Genomic DNA, 21,288 nt, shown 5'->3' with positions numbered 1-21,288 from the left:
AACAAAACAAACCAAAACTCCATGACAACAGAAAACTAGACTGTTGGGAAAGGGCATACTGGAACTTTTCCCCTTGTAGGGTTTTCTCTACAATGAAATATCCAAACACCCCCTTCTGCAACCTCTTGTCAATTTAGTCACCAAAGGTGCAGTCTTAACCAAATTTCTAGTGCTGGCATAGCTGTGTCAGTGGGTCATGTGCTACATCGTGCAGTTGGGGGGGGGGCATTCACAGAGACCTCAAGGTGAGGGAATGTTTGTTCTCTTACCTTGGAGTTGCATTGCCCTTAAGAACATAAGAACAGCCCCACTGGATCAGACCATAGGCCCATCTAGTCCAGCTTCCTGTATCTCACAGCGGCCCACCAAATGCCCCAAGGAGCACACCAGATAACAAGAGACCTGCATCCTGGTGCCCTCCCTTGCATCTGGCATTCTGACATAGCCCATTTCTAAAATCAGGAGGTTGCACATACACATCATGGCTTGTACCCTATAATCCATCACCCACCGTGCTGGAAAATTGGTTTGGACTGCAACCTAAGTAGGACATTTTCAGATGATTGAAATATTAGGATTGTTGTGACTCTTGAGGGTGCTGATCATTCTTGCTAATAGACAGCGATGATTAGATGATATTAGAATATATGTCCCATTGAGAAATAAAACTGGCAATATTTACCTTAATGGTCAGTCTACTCGCAGGGTACTTCTGAAATAGTTCTGTCAATGTAGGGGAGGGGCAGAAGCAGAAGGGAAGGCAATTTGGAGACGCAGACAAGCAAGGGTTCTTTGCCTACTAGAGCAGGGTAAGGCAACATCTTGGATCCCAGCAGGCCTCCAGATCTGCTTATACAGGAATTGAAGGGCACAAAGAGAATTCAGACAATCACCCCAGCCCAGTAACTAACCTGACCATGATATCAGAGGGCCCACTTTTTAAAAAATGCATTGCCAGAAAGGGGGAAGGACATTGTCTTGGGTCACGCATTCCTTTATTTGTATCTGGGTTTCTTTCACATGAGGGGGTAAAGAATGATGATGATGATGATGATGATGATGATGATGATGATAAATATCTATTTGCTGCTTTTCAACAGAAAAAATATCCAAAGAAGTTTACTTAGCAGAATAAATTAGAAGGTTGTTCCCTCTCCCCCAACCCATGGTGGAGACACCATAAAACTGTCCTTGGAAAAGATGTTATTGCTGGGGCAAATAAGACAGTTTCTTTTCCCCTGCTAAATATAAGAGGAGCACCACTAAAAGGTGTATCTTTGCCCATTTAATAAGGGTAACTTTTAGTTCATTAAGGGAAAAGAATCCAAAACCCACAATCTAGTAGTGCCTTTATTAAGACCAACCAAAAAAACACACATAGCCCAATCCTAACTAACTTTCCAGTGCTGATACAGCCATGCCAATGGGGTGCACACTGCATCCAGGAAGGGGGGGGGAGTAATGGAGGCCTCCTCAAGGTTAAGGAAAATTTGTTCCCTTGCTTCAGGTTACACTGCAGTTGCATTGGCACTGAGAAGTTCATAGAATCAGACAGTTCCCACAAGGTCATCTAGTCCAACCCCCTGCCTGTAGCAATTTGATTAGGACCAGGCTGACAAAGACTCAAGAAGCAAGCTTTAACTTTTACGAGGGGGAAAATGTGTGTGGGAAGGTTGGGCATAACAGGGTGGTGTAGTGCTTTGGGAGGTGGACTTAGACCTGGAAGATCCAGGTTCAAATCCCCCCTAAGACATGAGACTGCTTGGGTGACCTTGGGCCACTTATGTTCTCTCAGCCTCACCTACCTCACAGGGTTGTTGTAAGGAGGGGAGCAGCTGTGTACACTGCCCTGAGCTCTTTGGAGGAAGGGTAGTATAAGATGTGAATCATCATCATCATCATCATCATCATCAAATCTGTAAGTTAGTTTCTGTACTAGAAACCTGTAGTACAGAAGGATTGTTTGGTCCTCACTCTCCTGAAAATTTGAAACTCCTCTCTAATTTTAACTTATGAGGAAAATGACACGATGCTCCAATTTTTTGTGTTCAGAGTTTTTTTTAAAAAAAATACGCAAGTATTCAAAGACGCAGTCCGTCGTCCGTCCCCCCCTGAATCAGAAGGGTTCGAGAACGGCACCAGGTTATGCAGGTGTTCACCATGTTTGGCTTTCAGGATCTGGCCTTGATCCCCTGAGCAACTCCACTGGACCTATTGTAGTTCCAGAACCGGATCACAATAGGAAAGACACAATGCAACCAGAAGCAGTTTTTTCTTTCCTGTGAGGCTGGTGCCAGAGAGGGAACACTCTGTGCTATGGAGAATCAGGCAAAGAGTCACCCATTTGTGGCAGGTGTTTCAAGCACTCATCCTCACAATCTGCCCACGCACGGCACTGCAGCAATTGAAGGACTAAATTAAATCTCTGAAGATTAAATTAATGATGGAAATCTAAAATATTAATATATTCTAATTGAATATTCTCTGATAAATTATCTAGGCATTCTGGGCAATTTGATTCTACTTGCAGTTCTCCGGGAACTTTCAACTGCATAAATACAGCTATTAAAGCAATTCAGGAAAAGAAGAACGAGTTTTTCTTTTTCTTTTCTTTTTTTCTGCTCAGACAAGAGAATTCCAAACACAAAGGGGCTAAAAATTTCCTTCAGATGATTGATTAAATGATAGAGCCTGAGACAACTGCATCGTTAAGTGACAGTTTTCTTTTCAGTCCCACTGGCTCAAGCAAGGACAGCGTAAACTCTTCACAGGTCTGAACACAAGAAAATACAATAGGTATAATTACAGAATAGTCCTGAATGCTGCTGTAAGAGAAATTCAAACTGAGACTCATGCTAGACATGCATTATTTAATCCATAGTGCTGTGTATGTATGTTTAATGACCAGCAAGTGTAGGGTTTCTACATTCTATAATTTCAGCTGGTGAAAAACACCAGCAGTGGAGTTTTGCTTGGTTGTAGTTTTTAAGAGCTTATCAACACATTCCACTAGAACAATGCTTTCCTATGGAAGAATCCAAATATTTTTTCAGAATTCAAAGCTCACGTGGACTTTACAGGGGAAAAAAATGCAAGGGGTATCCTTATACGTCATGGCCACAAAACACTGATAAACTTAAGCATCATGCTTTCTTTCTAGATTATTTAAACTGGTGAGCATCAGCTTTGCCACTTGGGATATTGCCCACCCTACTGTGCAATGAAAACCATGAGTGAGCACATCCTATCTTGGTGTGCAGCCTTGCTACTAGATAAACACATGGGGGTGAGGCATCCAAAACAGCCCTCCTCACCCAAGGAAGGGTGGTTTGGGCATTCTGCCACTTCTTGTGATCATCACCTCACAGTGTGATTGGGTCAGCAGCCAGGAAGTGTAATCTGATTGGACCCAATACCTTTTTACTAAATGAAATTAGCATTCAATGAATCAACTTCATCAGTGAATTATGCTTGCATACTTCAGATGAGAATATACAGTAATTTAGAATCAAAGCGGAACCGTAACATAACTTTGTATTGGTTGGTGACCAGTAAGAGAAGGCAGGCTTAATTTGCAACAATGGAGGTGGTTCAGAAGCACCATAAATGACAAATGAAAAAGGGCAACTCCTGATGTGCTTTGAGCTGAACCTCATAACCAAACAGGGGATTATTAAAATAACGTTCAAAAGCACCCTTTGGTAGATAGATGAATGTTTGTCCCTAGGAACCTCAGACTTCTTGATTTGGTACCTTTCATTAAAGATTTTTGATTCTCATTTGGTATCCAAGGTCTCTAGCAATGACTCTTGTCCATTCTTTTGGGTCATCACGGCTTATTTACACAAGCCATTTGGGTAGAATGATGATGATAATTTTCTTAGTGTTTAGAAATTACATACTAATTCACTGATTCAATGGAGCACTTAGACACATTTGGGGCCCAATCCTATCCAATTTTCCAGTGCCAGTGCAGCTGTTTCAGTGGGGCATGCACTTCACCCTGTGGTGGGGAGGCAGACACAGAGGCAAGGTACGGGAACATTTTTTCCCTTCAGGGCTGTACTGTGGTTGCACCGGTGCTGGAAAGTTGGATAGGATTGGGCCCTTAATTTATTATATTCTAGATCAGGGGTGTCCAAAGTTTTTGACTGGAGGGCCACATCATCTCTCTGACACTGTGTCAGGGGGAGGGGAAGAATTAATTTACATTTAAACTTTGAATAAATTTGCATAAGTTTACATGCATGAATATATTAAAGATGAACTTATATTAATGAATGAAGATCTTGCAATAGCTCAAGGCCTATAAAAGACCTTGCACAAAGTAAGGCTGGCCTTTCCTTTGCTGCCTCTGCTGCATCACAGACATGAAACAGCAAGCAGTGGACGGAGCCCTCATCCCACAGCTCACGTGAGAGGTCAAACAGTCGTCCTCATGCTGAGAGCAGTTGCGTCGGGCCATTGCGGGCTCCAACAAATCTCAGGAGGGCCAGAGGCTCATTGGAGACTAGGGGCTCCCTGAGGGCCGCATTGAGAAGCCTCAAGGGCTGCATGTGGCCCCAGGGCTGGAGTTTGGGCACCTCTGTTCTAGATATTGGACTTGTTTTCTGCAGATTCTTTAAGCATGCTGAATTTTGCAACAGTGCAAGGACCATACTCAAAGGCCTAAATTCAGACTGCTTCCAGCCCTACTTTTCATTTTCAATTGTTTACAAGAACATCCAAATGAACTTATTGCAACAAGCACAGCAATAGCACGAATCATTTCTCTCTCTCTCTCTCTCTCTCTCCCCCCCCCCCCATTAATTTATGCAGGAGTTTTGCACATTTTTTGCTGATAAGAAAAATGTACTTAATACAATTCTTTGCTATAGCAGCTGAGATTAAGTCTTCAATTGCCTGTGGCAGACAAAACAAGCATTAACTCCATTGCAGCAGTTTTGGGGCTGGGTTGCGTCATCAAGCCATATGCTACAACAGTAGTGGTGACCAGTAATAGTCCTGGAATGAGTTCTTGGAGATTTTACAGATGTACCTGGCAACTGCTGCACAATCATAAATAACCACTAAGTCTGGCACCAGTTTCGGGAGACCCTGGGCAAGCCTTGTGCTGCCTCCCTATTCCCCCATGGCGCACACATGAAAACAAACACTATAAGAACATAAGAACAGCCCCACTGGATCAGGCCATAGGCCCATCTAGTCCAGCTTCCTGTATCTCTCAGCGGCCCACCAAATGCCCCAGGGAGCACACCAGATAACAAGAGACCTCATCCTGGTGCCCTCCCCTGCATCTGGCATTCTGACATAACCCAAAGGTTATGCACGTGTCCCTGCTAGAAAGCTAAGGTGTGTCCAGGCTATTCCCCTTTTAACTTTCCTGGATGGTCAGGAAGGCAAAAAGGGCTTTGAATACTCCTCTTTTAGTGCTATCAAGACCCTGTGGGATCAGATATGACCAGAGATTGGGGTCCTGTGGGATCAGCACTACTGGGACCAGAGATGGCCAGAGATTGGGGCCCTGTGGGACCACAGGTGGCCAGAAAAAGGAAGGGAAGCGATCAGTGCCCCAGTGAGTGACCAGCTGCTTGCAGGACAACTACAGTGGGAGTAAACTGTATCATCATCTCCTCTCCTGCCTTCTACAACTCAGTAGCATAACTAGGCAGGGGGATCCATTGTCCCCTTCCATGGTGGAGTGGCAGTTTTCCAACATCTCCACTGTGGGGGGGGGGGTGACAGCACCTACCTTTTGGCGCATGGAAGCGTAGCGAAATGGGCCCTCCCACCCATTCTGGCTCCTTTATGGTTCCAAATGGAGCTGATTCCAGGACCAGAGTCATGCATGGGGGGGGGTCTGAGCAGGCAGGGGGGAAATGCGATGGGGGGGCCATCATCGTGTCACCCAGCCCCAGGTTCCTGCCCCCCAGCTATGCTGCCGCTATAACTGTCTACAAATGGTCCCTGCATCATCAGATGGGTTTCTGAAGGAGCTTGGCCCATTTATGCATGGGGAGGACAGTAGATGACAGCAATGATTGAGCGAGTCATGCTGCTACCTGCTGCCATATTGTGGGGGGGGGACTTCAGAGTTAGCCAGATGTGTCGTCAGAGGACCATGGACCCCTGGCTACTGCCCAGCATGGTCAACCCCTGATGCCAGCCCCTGACAACCACAGTATGGCAGGATCTCTTAGGAACTTCCTCTCGCGATAAGGTCCACCTTATGTTTAGATTACAGCCGAGCCAGGATGGTCTTTGTAATTTAATTCCCTAGTGTTGCTATCAAAACTCACCCCTCATTGCCCTCTCAACATTTTGTCTAGTTTAATTTACATCCTGACTACTAGAAGGAAGTATGCGAAGGCACCGCCCATCCTGATGTTTAAGGCTCTTGAGAATTGTCTGAGCTAATCGAAAGGACACAGAATTGGAAAGCTCCTAAGCAACAGAAGCAAAGCTATGTGTTTCCTGAGTATATCAGACCAAGACAGCTAATGCTCTTGTAGATTCTCCTCACATATCTACTACAAGTCCCCCATCAAATTATGTGACTCATGAAAGCCCTGTCATAAATCCCAATCCCAGATTTTTCTAGAGATACAGGGATAGAGGAGGGAAACTTACAAAGAGCATATATTTTTCAGTAAGGGTCTTTTTAGCTTGTCCTTCAACCTCAAAACACAGAAACACTCAATGTGGCTTACACAAGACTAAGCAGATGAACAATGCCAAACATTTAAAGCAGTTAGGTCCAGAAGCTTTCCCAAGTTTCCTAAGTCAAGGTCAGGGCTTCCTCAAGTTCCCTTGATCCCAATACTTGGAAGTCATGCCTTATGCCATGAGCTCAATGAGTTGCTTCAGACCTTCAAAAATGAGCATCTGAGAGGTTTCTCACAGTTGTTGGAGCTGCCATTAGTGTCCAAGACTCAGGGAAGGTGTGGAGGAACATGAATGATTTTAATGCCATTTGCTTATCTGTTAAACAGAAAATTCACCCTCAGCAACCAGTCAAAAGTTGTGTTCAAAATCAAAATCTGCACAACTTCAACTGGCTTCTTACACGGATTCCTGCGTGATTCATGAGGAGGTTGCAGAACTAAATAGTTTGTTGAAGCCTTTCATAAGATCAAGTTGAATGTGCCACCTCATAGTTGCTAAAGCCATCAAACAATCACTGGTTTTGCTTGAGGGCACATGGTGCTCTTATGCAGGTGGCACAAGGTGTTTTAGGACTGGAGGTAGAAAATATGACCGCTGGGCAGAAGGTTCTCTTCATAACACATTTGGTTCAGTTGGGCTAAGTTGATGGACAAAATAACTTACTCCCTTATCTGTGTTTCACTACAGTGGCACTTCTTGTGTTGGCAGCAATGACTTAATGGCTGCCATTTTTTTTTCCACCATTCTCTTGGGAACAAAGCTACATGATGATGTGGTGTCTCTCAATTGGGCATCCTCAGGAAAAACAAATCACAATTGGGAGTAGAACTTAGCTGCTTGGGGTACATTTGCTTCCTGTTTGAAATCTGCCCCTCTCTCCAGTGTGCAAAAATTCTCCATGTTGCACTGAATGCTCATGAAATGGAGATTTTGATGCAAAATATGGTCTTTTGAAGGAATGCCCCATTCTTTAGACCACTCTGGCTGGGTCATGGATACAAGTAAATTGAAATTTAGGATCTCTGTGTGTTTTAACAGCTCTGCTAAATACCCTGTGCAGATTATGTGGGCTGTTGCTATAGTTTCAAATAAAAGCTTTTCTCTGGTTATTGGCCAATTAAGAAAAATAAACTGTCCGGATACCTGCTTTATCATGGACACATCCACATTATGCTTTTTCTCTAGCCAATGGACAATTAAAGAAAAAAAAATACAACTTTTTCATAATACCTGTTTATATTAGGGCTGAAAACAAGTGATGAGCAACCCCTATGCCTCATTCTAGCCTGCCTCAAAAGTCCTTTCCATCCATTTCCAAAGGGTTCCTTTGGAATACCTGAAAAACCGGGGGGGGGGGGGGAGGTGTTAAGCATTCAAAAGGTCTATTAAAAAGAAAACACAAATAGTTTTTGCAAAGCCCCTCCCCAACCTTACTTGTGAAAATGTCTTACCTGTGCAATTGAGGAGCAGGGGCAACAGATAAGTTTGCATCATTGCTTCTCTGCTCCTTGCCATCCCACCCGTAATGCATCAAAATAAACACCCCAAATACAGTGGACCGTAGCAGCATTGCAATCTCCTCTGAGTGTGCTGATCCTGACTTCAGAATCAGTTCGATTCCTTCTCTAGCTCTGCCAAGAGCTCCGTGTCATGTACAAGAGGTAGGATTGGCCTCAGATATGTTATCAGTGATACCAGGCGGTCTCAGACTCTGTCCCCATCTCTCCCCCAAGCCCAGGAAACCCTACAAGGAGGGCTGCTGGCCAGCCTGGCTGGGTGAAAAGACTTGGAATGTGGCCTCAAATGCACGTTTCCAGTAGCAGTGAGTACTGTTCCATGTATGTCAGAGCATGCGGTGAATACTTCGGCATGACCCAAGGATAGGTGCTAAAGAGCTAAATCTGAAGGCTTTTTCTTCTGAACTGATTAATATTATACCAGAGGTACTGAACCAAAACCATGAATTTTTGGGATTTGGTGTGTGAAATCCGCCATGGCCTGCTTCTGCTAGACCTCTGGTTCAGGTTTTCCTTACGAAAAAACAGGGGCTGTATTACCTTTTATGGAAACACTCGCTGGGCCTGCACTCAACAAACAGTGTCTGACTGCAGGCAAATACCATCTGTTGTTTTTCCCCTCATACAGTTAGAGGTTAATGGATTCTGAAATGTTAAGTTCCAAACAGCAAGATACATCGAGAACACTGGGCTGTGATTGATAATTCCATCCTTTTCCCGGAAGCTCGTTTCAAGGATGTTGGAAAAAGATGCTGGGATATCACAACAAAGCAGTGTTCAGTAATGCTCCTTTGTTGGGCCAGGGGGTGGCATTCGAGCCAATCAGGACAAGCAGATAAACTTTTAAAGGAATAACTCAAGTGATGTTAACAAAATGTAACTGGAGGGAGTGACGCGACACCTTGACCAGGAGTTACTGTAAAAACAAACAAACAAAACAGCCACATGAAGCATAAGTGAAATCTGAGGACCCTCCCCCCCACACACACATTAACATTAACATTGTTAAAAAGCCTACCAGGGAGAAGTTTTCTTGTTTCAACATATCACTATAAGCATTTAAGTTTATAGCGCTAAAGAGCAGGCTGTTGGCAGCCCGAATACTTGATTAAACCAGTTCTAACACTAAACAGGAAACAGCCTCTTGTTTTTAAGAACATATTAACAAACGGGCATGGGGATGGTGCAGGGGCTTCTATTTTTATAGCCTCCCACATACCCATGGTTTTCGTATCTGCAGGGGACAATGACATCACTAAGGGGGGGGTGCGAGCCACACCAGGTCACACGCACGGAGAGGGGTGACACCACGACTGGCCAAAATTTTTTAAATGTTGGCATTTTCAAATAATACCATTGTGTTATATATCATTCAATGCGAACTTTCATGCAGAATGCAATGAAACAAACCACATTGAAATATCTCTATTCTATCAAAAATTGTAGCCCCCCAAAAAACAGCGGGGGCTGGGTGATGGTACATCACTGTGCCCACTGCCCGGGGCATTGCCCCACTCACTGCATGGGAGAAGGTCCATCATAGGGGTAACGTGTTGGCCTCTCACTCCAGGTGGCCAAACCCTTGCGATGGCCACTGGTGGGGTGTGCATGGAACAGATCCTCCACAGATACAGGGGCATGCCTGTATTTAGAATACTGATCGTTTGTGCCCTGATATGAGCCGAGCTTTAGAAGCAAAGTCAGGGAGTGAAAGAAAGATTGCAATTGACAGAGAGGGTTGAGTGCATTTGAAATAATAACATTGCACTGCTTGTTTCACGTGTTGTGTTTGTCTGCGAATGAAACACTTTAATGAGCAGAGAATTGCAGCTCATTCCTGCAGAATGGGAGAGGGGCTGCACTTCAGGCTTATGTGGGTCCCGTCCACTTTTATTCACCTTGGCAAAGACTGAAACTTTTATGCAGGCACAGCCTAGTGAAAAAATACCGACAAGCAACCCCCATCGACAATGCAACTTTCTGTGGCTACAATAGAACACCGGATGAGGAGGAGGAGGGAGCCAAAACAGATTTGCCCATGATTTTCAAATCAGTTGACCTATTAAAAAAATGGCAGCAAGATTCAACCAGCTGCAAGGATCAGTTGGAGGGAGAAACAGATTCACACATGCTGTCAAATGCCTAGATGCCATACCGCTGGAAACCTTGGACGTAAGAGAACCACGGCGGGCGATGACAATAAATCCACATCCACACGTATGAAAAATGAGAACTGAGAGAACCCCTGGATCAAAAGACAGGTCAGGGGACAGGAACGGCTGCAGATTTGGAAAGCTCACAAAAACCTTGGAGAGAGACCTGTGCTCCAGATGGCTTTGCTTCCACTCAATGCCACACAATTTCCTGTGCCATCCTGGCATCCCACTCTATATGAGAGATTTCTGATGTCCACCAAGAAGAAACATTTGAAATCAGATCAGAAGTGTTCCCTGAGATCTTTCTGACAACAGAATACCCTGGAGTGAGCAGGAGGTTTGGAAAAAAAGCACCAGGCTGAGTTCTTTGAAAATATGTTCAGAGGAATCCTGCTAATGACACATTATGAACCAAGCTACATGTGATGGGCAGTTTGATGATTCTTCCCCCGTCTGTTTATCTTTTAGGCTGAAAAAGAGCCACTAGAAGCTGCAATACAGAGTACCTGGGAATGGTTAGGATTATGCTCCACCTGCCATTTGTCTGCTCAAAATCAAGCCCCTGCTGTTTTTCTCCCTGTGGAAGAGAAGATAAGAGCCTTTGCATCTTTTCCCCTACAGGTGGGCAAATAACCGGGTGTGCAATTAGGAGAGGACAAATGGGAGGAAGGGGAGAGCACAAGCAGCTCCAACTGCCCCTTTCCACTCATTAAAAAATAACTAAGGGAGCAATCCTGACCCCTTGTGTCAGTGCTTTCTGGCACTGACATAAGGGCAATGCAGCTCCTAGGTAAGTAAACAAACACTCCCTTACTTTGAGGAGGCCTCTGTGAGTGACACCCAACTGCAGGATGCAGCATATGTCCCATTGGCACCACTATGCCAGTGCTGGAAAGCACTGACATAAGGGATTGCGCCTTAACAGTCCTACTTAAATTCTCTGCTGGTGGAACATCAGGAGTGGGTGGCAGCTAGTGACATCACTGATTGTTAATCAGCATAACTGTGTAAGCTGCTGCCTGGTGAATCAGTGCAACTGCGCACCAGCGGCCAGGGCAGTGATGTCTCAATGTCACATAATATTGTGTCACGTGATGTCATTCCGGGTTCTCCTCAGAGGAGGGGCGCTTGCTGCAGTAGCTTTGCACCCCTGTTCCTTCCTCTGTGGAGGTTCCTTTGAAGGGGAACCTCCACAGGAGAAGGAACGGTGGCACAACGCCACCAGTACCTCCTCCTAACTAGGGCAGAGCCTGAGGGGTGGTCATGTACCCCTGTTGGCATAGTACCTGGCAAAGGTGCCCCACAAGCTTTGCCCTAGTTACACCTCTGATGGCGAGTAAGGGAAACTAAGGGCGCATTCCTAACCAGCTTTCCTGCACTGACCTAGCTGCAATGCAGTCCCAAGGTAAGATAACAAACATGCCCTTACCTTGAGGAAGTGCACTTGAGTGCATCCCCACTGCAGAATGCAGTGCAAGCCACACTGGCACAGCTATGTCAGTGCTGGAAAGTTGGTTAGGATTGTGCCCTAAGACACATGAGCATCTGAGGCTCTTTCCCATTCTGTCACGGGCAATTAGGGAAACCATCCTTGCTTAAAAGACTGCCACCGTGTCTCTGTCTAACAGGGCAGGAGGGAATGGAAGCAGACAGCATGAGTGGACCTCTGGCACGCTACCATGCCAGTTACATTTCATGTACCATTCTGGAAACACACTAGGTTGAGAATGTAAATTTTCAGATGTAATTTATGTTATCAAGACTGCTCGTACCTCGGAGGGATTTAACAAACCACTTTTCGCTTCTGAGTGTCATGCGCTGAGTGAGGCAATGGCTAATCAGTATGGAGCAGGTAATGACAGCATTCATTTTAATCCCGGGAAGGACTCGGGAAGCATTGTTTCCTGACAAGGCATGCAAACGATGCACCCTCATTTTCTCCAATTATTTTCTGAAATTTCTTGCAATTATGTTGCAATTTTCTTCCAGAGGACAACTTGACAAACCGTCCGCCGGTGGCTTTCTTTCTTTTTTTTTAACTTCTTCCTTTATTTGTTTTATGCAATGTTTGTTTTCTTTTCCAAAACGGGAAGCCCGGTGGAAGCAAAATACACATTGTGGGTGCATGTTTTGCGATGCTTATTGACAGCAATAAGAACACATCTGTGTGTTCTCTGCATCAGTCAGACATTCTGATGTCCTCTTTCAGATGTGCTTTGGGCTAGGCCTAAAAGCCGTCTGCCTGTTCCAAGCGTGCCATTGGCTATCCTGCTGTGATGGCAAGGAAGGATCACAGGCATTCAAGCTTGCTGAAAAAGAGTATGGATAGTCATGGGTTTTTGACCATCGGCACGTCGAGGAAGGTTCCGGTGAAAGGCACAATCACCCACTAGTTGAGTGCTGTAGTGGGTAGGGGGAGAGGCCATCGGCACATCAAGGAAGGTTCCGGTGAAAGTCACAATCACCCACTAGTTGAGTGCTGTAGTGGGTAGGGGAGAGGCCATCAGCACATCAAGGAAGGTTCCGGTGAAAGGCACAATCACCCACTAGTTGAGTGCTGTAGTGGGTAGGGGGAGAGGCCATCAGCACATCAAGGAAGGTTCCGGTGAAAGGCACAATCACCCACTAGTTGAGTGCTGTAGTGGGTAGGGGGAGAGGCCATCGGCACATCAAGGAAGGTTCCGGTGAAAGTCACAATCACCCACTAGTTGAGTGCTGTAGTGTGTAGGGGGAGAGGCCATCAGCACATCAAGGAAGGTTCCGGTGAAAGGCACAATCACCCACTAGTTGAGTGCTGTAGTGGGTAGAGGGAGAGGCCATCGGCACATCAAGGAAGGTTCCGGTGAAAGGCACGATCTTCCACTAGTTGAATGCTGTAGTGGGTAGGGGGAGAGAGGCAAGGTGGAAGGCAGCTGGAAACTGCCTGTTGCTTCAAAGCTATATGAAAAACACCAAGGTCTTGATAAAAGGTTCCCTGGAGCTATTCACTGATCCCCAGACTGCTACTGTTCTATTACAACTTTGCTTACAGATGTATGTATAAAGACACAGCTAATCACGTCGAACACCAAAAATTTTGTCCATCAAACAAAAAACTTTTTCTTGTCTCAGGACAGAAGCCGGCTTTCCTTCTGACAATGACTCATCAACCAGCTTTGGAAAACGACGCACACAGAGCAACCAGACCGACAATCAATCAGGAGTATAAATTATTCAGCCGTTCCACTCACCCTAACCAGCTGCTGGGGGAAGGGTCCTCTCGAATTTTCGGGCACATTGATTGGTGGGATGACCCAGTCTCGTTTCTGCCGCCTCAGCCCGTGAGGATTTTGATGATGGCGCCAGGGCAGCAGAGTGTTACCCGGCTGCTGCAGGAGCTCTGCTGATGTGTTCTTCTTTCCTTTCTGCTGATTGGGGAGGAAAAAAAGGTAAAACAGAAAATGAAGGTGTTATTTTGTGCTTTTTTGCTGAGTTTCATTTTAAAAAACACACACAAACAAAACAAAACCCCAAACCAAACAGCAAGCTAGTTCTGTTTTTTTGTCTCCCATGCAAGGAAGAAAAATCACTCATCGGGACCGCTGCCACGTTGAGGCTTGTTCGGGGTTGAGAAATAGCTGCGGAAAAAAATATGACTGTTATTACAATGAAGCAAACATTTCTGCATTACAAAAGCACACGGCGCTTTTATTGACATCTTTGCCACAGCTTCATTTTTACCGACGTACGGAGCTGTCATTAGACAATCAAGCCTTCTTCCACGACGGATTGTCTTCATTATTCCGACCGCAGGAAGCTTTATCAGCCCCTTGGAGGATAAAATCTGCAGATTTCTAATAAATATAATCAATCACGGGAACCAAATGAAACAAGTCACAAACACCCTCGGCGTTACCAGTGGTAGGTCTGGGTCCATTATACAGTGTTAAGCTCCTCGCTAGCCTGGAATTTTAAAGTGCCACATACTTTTTTTGCAGCCACAGTGGAATGGAATTCATGAAGGACTCGAAGGCTGCCTGTTTAGATAGATCATGAAAAGGGTCTGGACACAGGATCCAAGCTATGTTAGTTTGTGGAGTGCCTCGCACAGATGCCTGCCTTGCCTTATACTAGGTCTGGTCCATACTGGGTCTGGCCCACTGGCCCATCTCACTCACTGTCTGCCCTGACTGGTAGTTGCTCTCCAGTCTCAGGCAGGGGGTCTTCCCTAGCATCTGATCCTTTAAGCTGGAGATCTCAGGACCTGAACATCTGCATGCAAAGCATGTTCTCTACCACGTGGTTTTGGTCCCGCTCACCAAATGAGGAGTATGGTATGGCAGGATGTGTGGCTATTTGGCAGAAACTCCAGGACTTGAACTGGGAATCTCAATGACTGTGGTTATGACCTGGCCATGTGAGCTATCTGGGATACTGGGTGCTCAGGCAAAAAAGAGAATTTGTACAGGATTGTCTTCCTGATTCCACCAGCTGGCATCCAAAACTGTGTGTACATAGCATTGATGAACCCCAGATGGAAAGTCATGTACATTGGGGTAAAAAATCAAAACTTTACATATAGGCTAATGCAGGGCTTTTCAAACTGGGGCATCATGACGCCCCAGCCTGCAGGCCCTGGCCCCTGCCCCCTTAAGGGGCAGGGCAGCCTGGAGGCAGGGAGGAGGCAGCGGCCCAATCCCCAGGATCGCGCCACTCAGGGGGGCTGCAGGGGCTTGGGTACACATACCCAAGCCCCTGCAGCCTCCTGGGGGTGTGGGTAGCCCGGCGCGACCTGTAGCAGGGCTCTCCGCAGCAGTGAAAGTAGATGCGGAGCGATCGTGCTCCACTTCCACTTTAGCGGAGGCAGGGCGTGATCATTCCGCACCTACTTTCACTGCTGTGGGGAGCCCTGCTGCAGTTCACGCTGGGCTCCCCGCACCCCCGGGAGGCTGCAGGGGCTTACGTGTACCCAAGCCCCTGCAGCCCCCCTGAGCAGCGTGATCTCCAGGATGGCGCCGCTGCCTTCCCCCGCCCCGCTGCCTCTGCCCTCCCGCCCACACAAGAACTTAGTGGCTCTCAAACTCTCCCAGAGAGTTTGAGAACCACTGAGCTAATGGGTCCTGAGCTGTCTGCAACAGATCAGGAGAGAGATCTTGGGGTGCTGGTGAACAGCTTGTTGAAAGTGTCGACCCCATGCGTGGCGGCAGTGAAGAGGGCTAATTCCATGTTTGGGATCATTAAAAAAGGGTTTGAGAATAAAACAGCCAATATTATAATGCCATTGTACAAATCAACGGTAAGACTACACCTGGAGTATTGAGTCTAGTTCTGGTCACTGTATCTCAAAAAGGATATAGTGGAAACGGGAAAGAAACAGAAGACGGTGACCAAAATGATTACTGGGCTGGTGCATCTCCCTAATAAGGAAAGGCTACAGTGCTTGGGGCTCTTCAGTATAGAAAACAGATGCCTGAGGGGAACCATGATTGAGACATACAAAATTATGCACGGAATGGATGGATGAATAGAAGGATGTTCTTTTCTCTCTTACACAACCAGGGGACAACCAGGGGACATCCACTAAAATTGAGTGTTGGGAGAGTTAGGAGACAAAAGAAAATATTTATTTATCCAGCATGTAATTAGTATGTGGAACTCCTTGCCACAAGTTGTGGTGATGGCATCTGGCCTGGATGCCTTTAAAAGTGCATTGGACACATTTCTGGAAGAAAAGTCCATCATAAGCTGCAAACAATACTGTGAATGTGCAACCTCCTGATTTTAGAAGTAGGCTACCTCAGAATGCCAGATGCAGGGGAGGGCACAAGGATGCAGGTCTCTTATTGTCTTATGTGCTACCTGAGGCATCTCGTGGGCCACTGTGAGATACAGAAAACTGGACTAGATGGGCCTTTGGCCTGATCCAGTGGGGCTCTTCTTAAGTCCACCTAGGAGCATGGACAGGGAACTGTTGCCGCAGCAACAAATACCACATAGTAGCCAGAATGAGGCAATTCAGTTGCTCTAGCAACAGGGATGCAATTCAGTCTTTGTAAAAACCCCAGATGTCTCCTCAGAGGAGCAGAGTCCCTCCCATGAATGTGCATCTTGGCCCATGTATTATGAAAGTGAAAGGATGGGAAAGTAATGGTGCAGAAGGTAGACAGCTTCCTTTCCAGCTGAGAAGGGAGCTGGCTGGGAGTAGGAAAGCTAGCGTGCCTGACAGATCCTCACTTTCTGAGGCTTTGGGAGGGTGAGCAGAAGACTGAGAATTCTCCGAATTGCACTGCCCTTTGCAGCAAAGAGGGCTTGTATTCCAGCTCAGCCCTCACCTACCTACAGAGGGCAAGTGGGGTGCAACACAAGCCTCTGAATTCTCAGAGATGCTGTTCTCAAGCCGAGGAGTGAGCAGGTTTCCTGCATTCCATTCCTCGTCGTTTTGAAGTTTCACTCTACACACACACATGAGTGCACATCCTGGAAATTTTATTAAAAGGAGGCCAAAAAAAATCTTCAAAATAAAAATAGACGATGAGAGACAAGCATGAACAGACTGGAGGACTGAAAGAGAGCCACGCCTTCAAAAGGTGTCTCCTTGTCATAAGAACATAAGAACAGCCCCGCTGGATCAGGCCATAGGTCCATCTTGTAGTTCAGCTTCCTGTATCTCACAGTGGCCCACCAAATGCCCCAGGGAGCACACAAGACAACAAGAGACCTGCATCCTGGTGCCTTCCCTTGCATCTGGCATTCTGACATAGCCCATTTCTGAAATCAGGAGGTTGCACATACACATCATGGCTGTTAGAAGGGGCTGAATTTTAAAAATAGGACCAGGTAATGTGGAACTGCAAAATCAGGAGGCTATTTGGAGGAGGAGAATCTCAGAAGCATGCCTAAGTTGAAAAGGCAGCATCTAGTGCTTTTCCAGTACCTTGTCACAAGTTTATAACACCAGTGCTAGAGACCCTCTTTCCTTGAAAATACAAATAAACTCTTGCTCATATTTGCTTAGCTGCTCCTCATATTTTGGTGCCTATGCTTAATGCCTTTTCTTACATATGTCTTTTTTTTTTCTTTCCCTCATTAGCAAGAGATACCATTAATGTGAAGGGGCAACCAAGAGCATGGAATGCATTTATGCATCCCTGAGACCTAAACACAATCTACGCTTGCTGTGTGAAATGAAACGCTTTTAAAAATCAGCCTACAATTCCCAACTGGGCGATCTTCTGAGAGCAGAGGTTTGGGTCAGTTGAGATAATTGGCATGCAAGAACGAGGGACAAATTATGAAGGGACGGTCAAGTAATTTGTGCTCCAGCAAGTTTACACAGGGGAAATGAATCTGAGCTACAGAGAGGCTCAGGAATTCACATGAATCCCGAAGCCTAGTGGATGCTGAAATAATTAGTATTGGCTCAGTAAGACCATCTTGGTCTTTTCATTCTCTTGGAAATATCTGATGGCAACTGACTGGAACGTGACTCTTTTGTCACTCCAGTCCTAATGAGGGTTTCCAACATGAGGAGAGATCATCAATGTGACTGCAGGTACAGGGCCAATTTGGATACTTTCAAAGGGGCCTTTTCCCCTTTGGCATGGTGATCCTTGCTACCTTGTGAGGCAAGAGCGAGAAGTGTCATTTCACCCCCTTATCATCACTTTGCCATTTTACAGCACAGAGGGAGAGCAAGAGCAAGGGAAAACTTAACCAAAAGAGAGAAGCCCTCTGTATCTTTCTTTCTTTCTTTCTTTCTTTCTTTCTTTCTTTCTTTCTTTCTTTCTTTCTTTCTTTCTTTCTTTCTTTCTAAAAAAGAAAGGATTTCATTTTGAGGGGACCAAGTCACAGAGAACGCCTGTGAATATTAGAATTGGAATCATGGGTTACGTTGTCAAAATGCTTTTCTGAAATCTAGGTGCACTCCGTCCAGGGCACTCCCAGGATCAATTAGCCTAGTCACTCTGTCAGAAAATCAAGGTGAGGTTAGTCTGGCACACCTTGTTCTTGACAATCCCACTCCTGGAAATTGCCTCATTATTTTCTAACTGCTCACAGATGTCCTGCTTAATAATCTTCTCCAGGATCTTTCCAGGCCAATCAGACCTCAATCGTAGTTTCCCACTTTCCCAGATCCTTCTTTTCCCCTTTTTAAGGAATAAGGATAGCCTCTTTCAAGGGTAGAGATGGCATTTGTCTGTCTTTAGTTCTCCAGTGTCTCACCTGTTCTTCAAGCATTGTCAAAAATTACAGATGGAGGCTCTGAGATCACACTCACGGGCTTCTCCAGTACTACAAGGTATAGTCCATCTGGTCCTAGGATATATTCATTTAAACTAATTAGGTATCACTGCTTTCTGTATCTTGAATTGTAATGCCCCCCTTCCATGTTTTTGAAACTTGCCAGATTGGACTACCTTTCCCTTATGGGAAAGAGGCAAATCAAGAATTGAGCAGCTCTACATTCTCTCCATTGTCCATTATCATACCACCACCTTCTCCTACCTCTTCATTGATCTTCCTCTTGTTTTGGACAGAGCCCCCCCCCCCCCAAAAAAAAAAACCAAACATTTTTGTTGTTTTTTACTTTCAGTTCAGCTCATTCTGTGCTTCAGCCTTCCAGACTACAAGTGAAGGCTATACTTATGTAGTGTTCCTTTGTCTCTCCTTCCACTTCGTGTACATGTACTTCTTGCTTCTCAACTTTTCAGTAAGCTCCTTAAGAAAGCACCGGTTTACTTAGATATCTCTCAATTTTTCTTCTCATGAGAATATTTGTGATGTCTCTTCTCTCTCTTGATTTTCTAAACATTCCATTCCTCTTTTCTCTTTTTTATCCATGACATACACTTGTGAGTGCTGGTCTTTCCCTTAATATTAAGGGAATATTAATATCTCCATCACTGCCGCATCTACTCCTCCTCCTCAGGACGAAGGCTGGGTTCCTCCCAAATCCTGATCCATTGGATAGGTGTCAGCATGGAAGCACCTGGGACTGAATATGCATAGACAACTAAGGGTGAAGCAGGAAAGGTGACCAAGCAGGAAGACCAGAATATACTTGGCTTTTTTTTCTTCAGAGTTCCTGTTCACATAAGGTATGATCTAGTTCTCAGTTTAGTACTATAACTTAAAAAAAAAAAATCATCCTAGCTTGTGTTCTGGTGATTTCCAGTGGTGTAAAATGAGACAAAGAGAGAGATGAGAATGAGCATGAATCACAAGCTTCCTTTTCAATGAAGCCACCTCATCACCACCCCCAACTATCTTTATATAAACCAACAACAACAAGAACTCTCTTTCATCTTCATTTGTTGATAATGTGGTCTCACAGCATTAATTTCTCCCACGGTGTTTGAATAAGTTCTCCATGCCTTGTGATGTTCAAAAGCAGAGTCAATTGTGCAAACACAGCTCTGACGGGGATGAATGCCAGACCCATTTTGTCTTCCGTCAAACACACCACAGATCTTGAAAGCCACAGGAGGAATGGCAACAACAACAAAAAATGGTTGGTAACCTTCAGTCTCAAAAGACTATGGTATAAGCCTACAGCACCCAGTATTCCCAGGCGGTCTCCCATCCAAGTACTAACCAGGCCTGACCCTGCTTAGCTTCCGAGATCAGACGAGATTGGGCATGTGCAGGGTAACAGTTGCAACAACAAAAACTGCTCAGTCAAGCTGCCTTGATGAGTAATGCATTGAACATATGTCCTAGGGCAAGGCTGGACAATATGTCTTCCCAAGGTGGTCCATATGCGTGGAGAGGAGTGAGAGTGTGCCTGCCCTACCTAAGTATCCACTGTGCCTTGCTCAACCTGACATACCCAGATATCCATACTGGGACTTAACACTAAAACACAGCCTACATGAACAAAATCCAGTGCATGCAGATTGCATTTGCGCATCAATTTCCTGGAAAAAAATTCAACATCAGAAACACAATTATGGACGTATGTGCACATGTTATAGTCCAATGTGGACTTACAGCAAGTCCTGCAGCAGGACGGTCCGGCTCTCATTCCCTTCCATGCTGAATTGAGGAGAAGTATGGTCCACTTCAGACCTTAATCAAACCACACGTTCTAGAGTTTAATTATAACAGATGTGCTGTTAATTTTTTTTTTTTTTTTAATGGGTGAATTTGCAGTTCTAGGAGTTCAGAACACTGAAAAATCCAGCAGAATTACTGGAGTCCTTAACACTACAGGCATATATGCTTCCTGATCTCTTAGGGCCAGGAAGGTTTCATGGCTGTCATGTTCCACACTAGGAGTGTTCATATGTTAAACTCTACCAAGTTACATCTGTGCAAACAAGCCTGGACTTGGATACAGTTACTCACATATTCAGTTCAATGAAAGTACCATCTCTGTGCAGCCCAGATCCAGCAATTCACATAGTAGCATGCATGTGAATACAGCATAACATGTCCAAAAGCTCTACTGTGAAAACCGTAAATCCCACAACACAGTGTTCTTAGTCCCACAACGCAGTGTTCTTAGTTCCAAGAACTAATGCACATACAATATGGAACCAAATAATTCCACTGTGGCCTTACTGCGGTCTCTTCCAGGGAATACCTGTTCCTTTGACAAACTCCCAGGGCCTTCCAGCCTGCTCCGGGACCAAAGCCATCCTCCATGCAACAGGTTCCCGTTTAGTCCCTGAGCTGTAGGATTCTTTCTAAATTCTGGCTTTCCAATTCCATGACTGGTTCTCGTCAATTCCTTCATGCGCAGAGCCTGTCTTGCCATCACAGATGCCTGACCACAGCCTTGTACAGAGGCTTCTGTGCTGATAGAGATAAACTAGGACACGATCATATATTTATCAAAATAAATAAATGTGAAGGCAACCTAGTTAACAATGGCCACACAACCTCAGAAAGCCACGCAGACTCCAGAGCCCCTGCCTTTTCACTCGACTGCAAGCAGAACCAGTGAGTGTGAAATAAAACCAGCTTTC

The 21,288-nt window shown here is 45.4% G+C and overlaps 1 protein-coding gene and 1 pseudogene across 1 annotated transcript in view; both read right to left on the bottom strand.

Moving 5' to 3' along the window:
* The window catches only part of CDH4 (cadherin 4), a 423,769-nt gene that overhangs the window by 305,540 nt on the left and 96,941 nt on the right, over positions 1–21,288 (bottom strand). Inside the window, exon 3 of the mRNA XM_066624723.1 lies at positions 13,570–13,746. Within this exon, the coding sequence (XP_066480820.1) occupies positions 13,570–13,746 (177 nt within the window). The remainder of the gene's footprint in view (positions 1–13,569; positions 13,747–21,288) is intronic.
* LOC136650218 (5S ribosomal RNA) lies at positions 19,865–19,981 on the bottom strand (annotated as a pseudogene).

This window comes from Tiliqua scincoides, chromosome 4, assembly GCF_035046505.1.
Source record: "Tiliqua scincoides isolate rTilSci1 chromosome 4, rTilSci1.hap2, whole genome shotgun sequence".
NCBI classification, from domain to species: domain Eukaryota; kingdom Metazoa; phylum Chordata; class Lepidosauria; order Squamata; family Scincidae; genus Tiliqua; species Tiliqua scincoides.
This window is presented reverse-complemented; position numbering and strand designations above follow the sequence as displayed.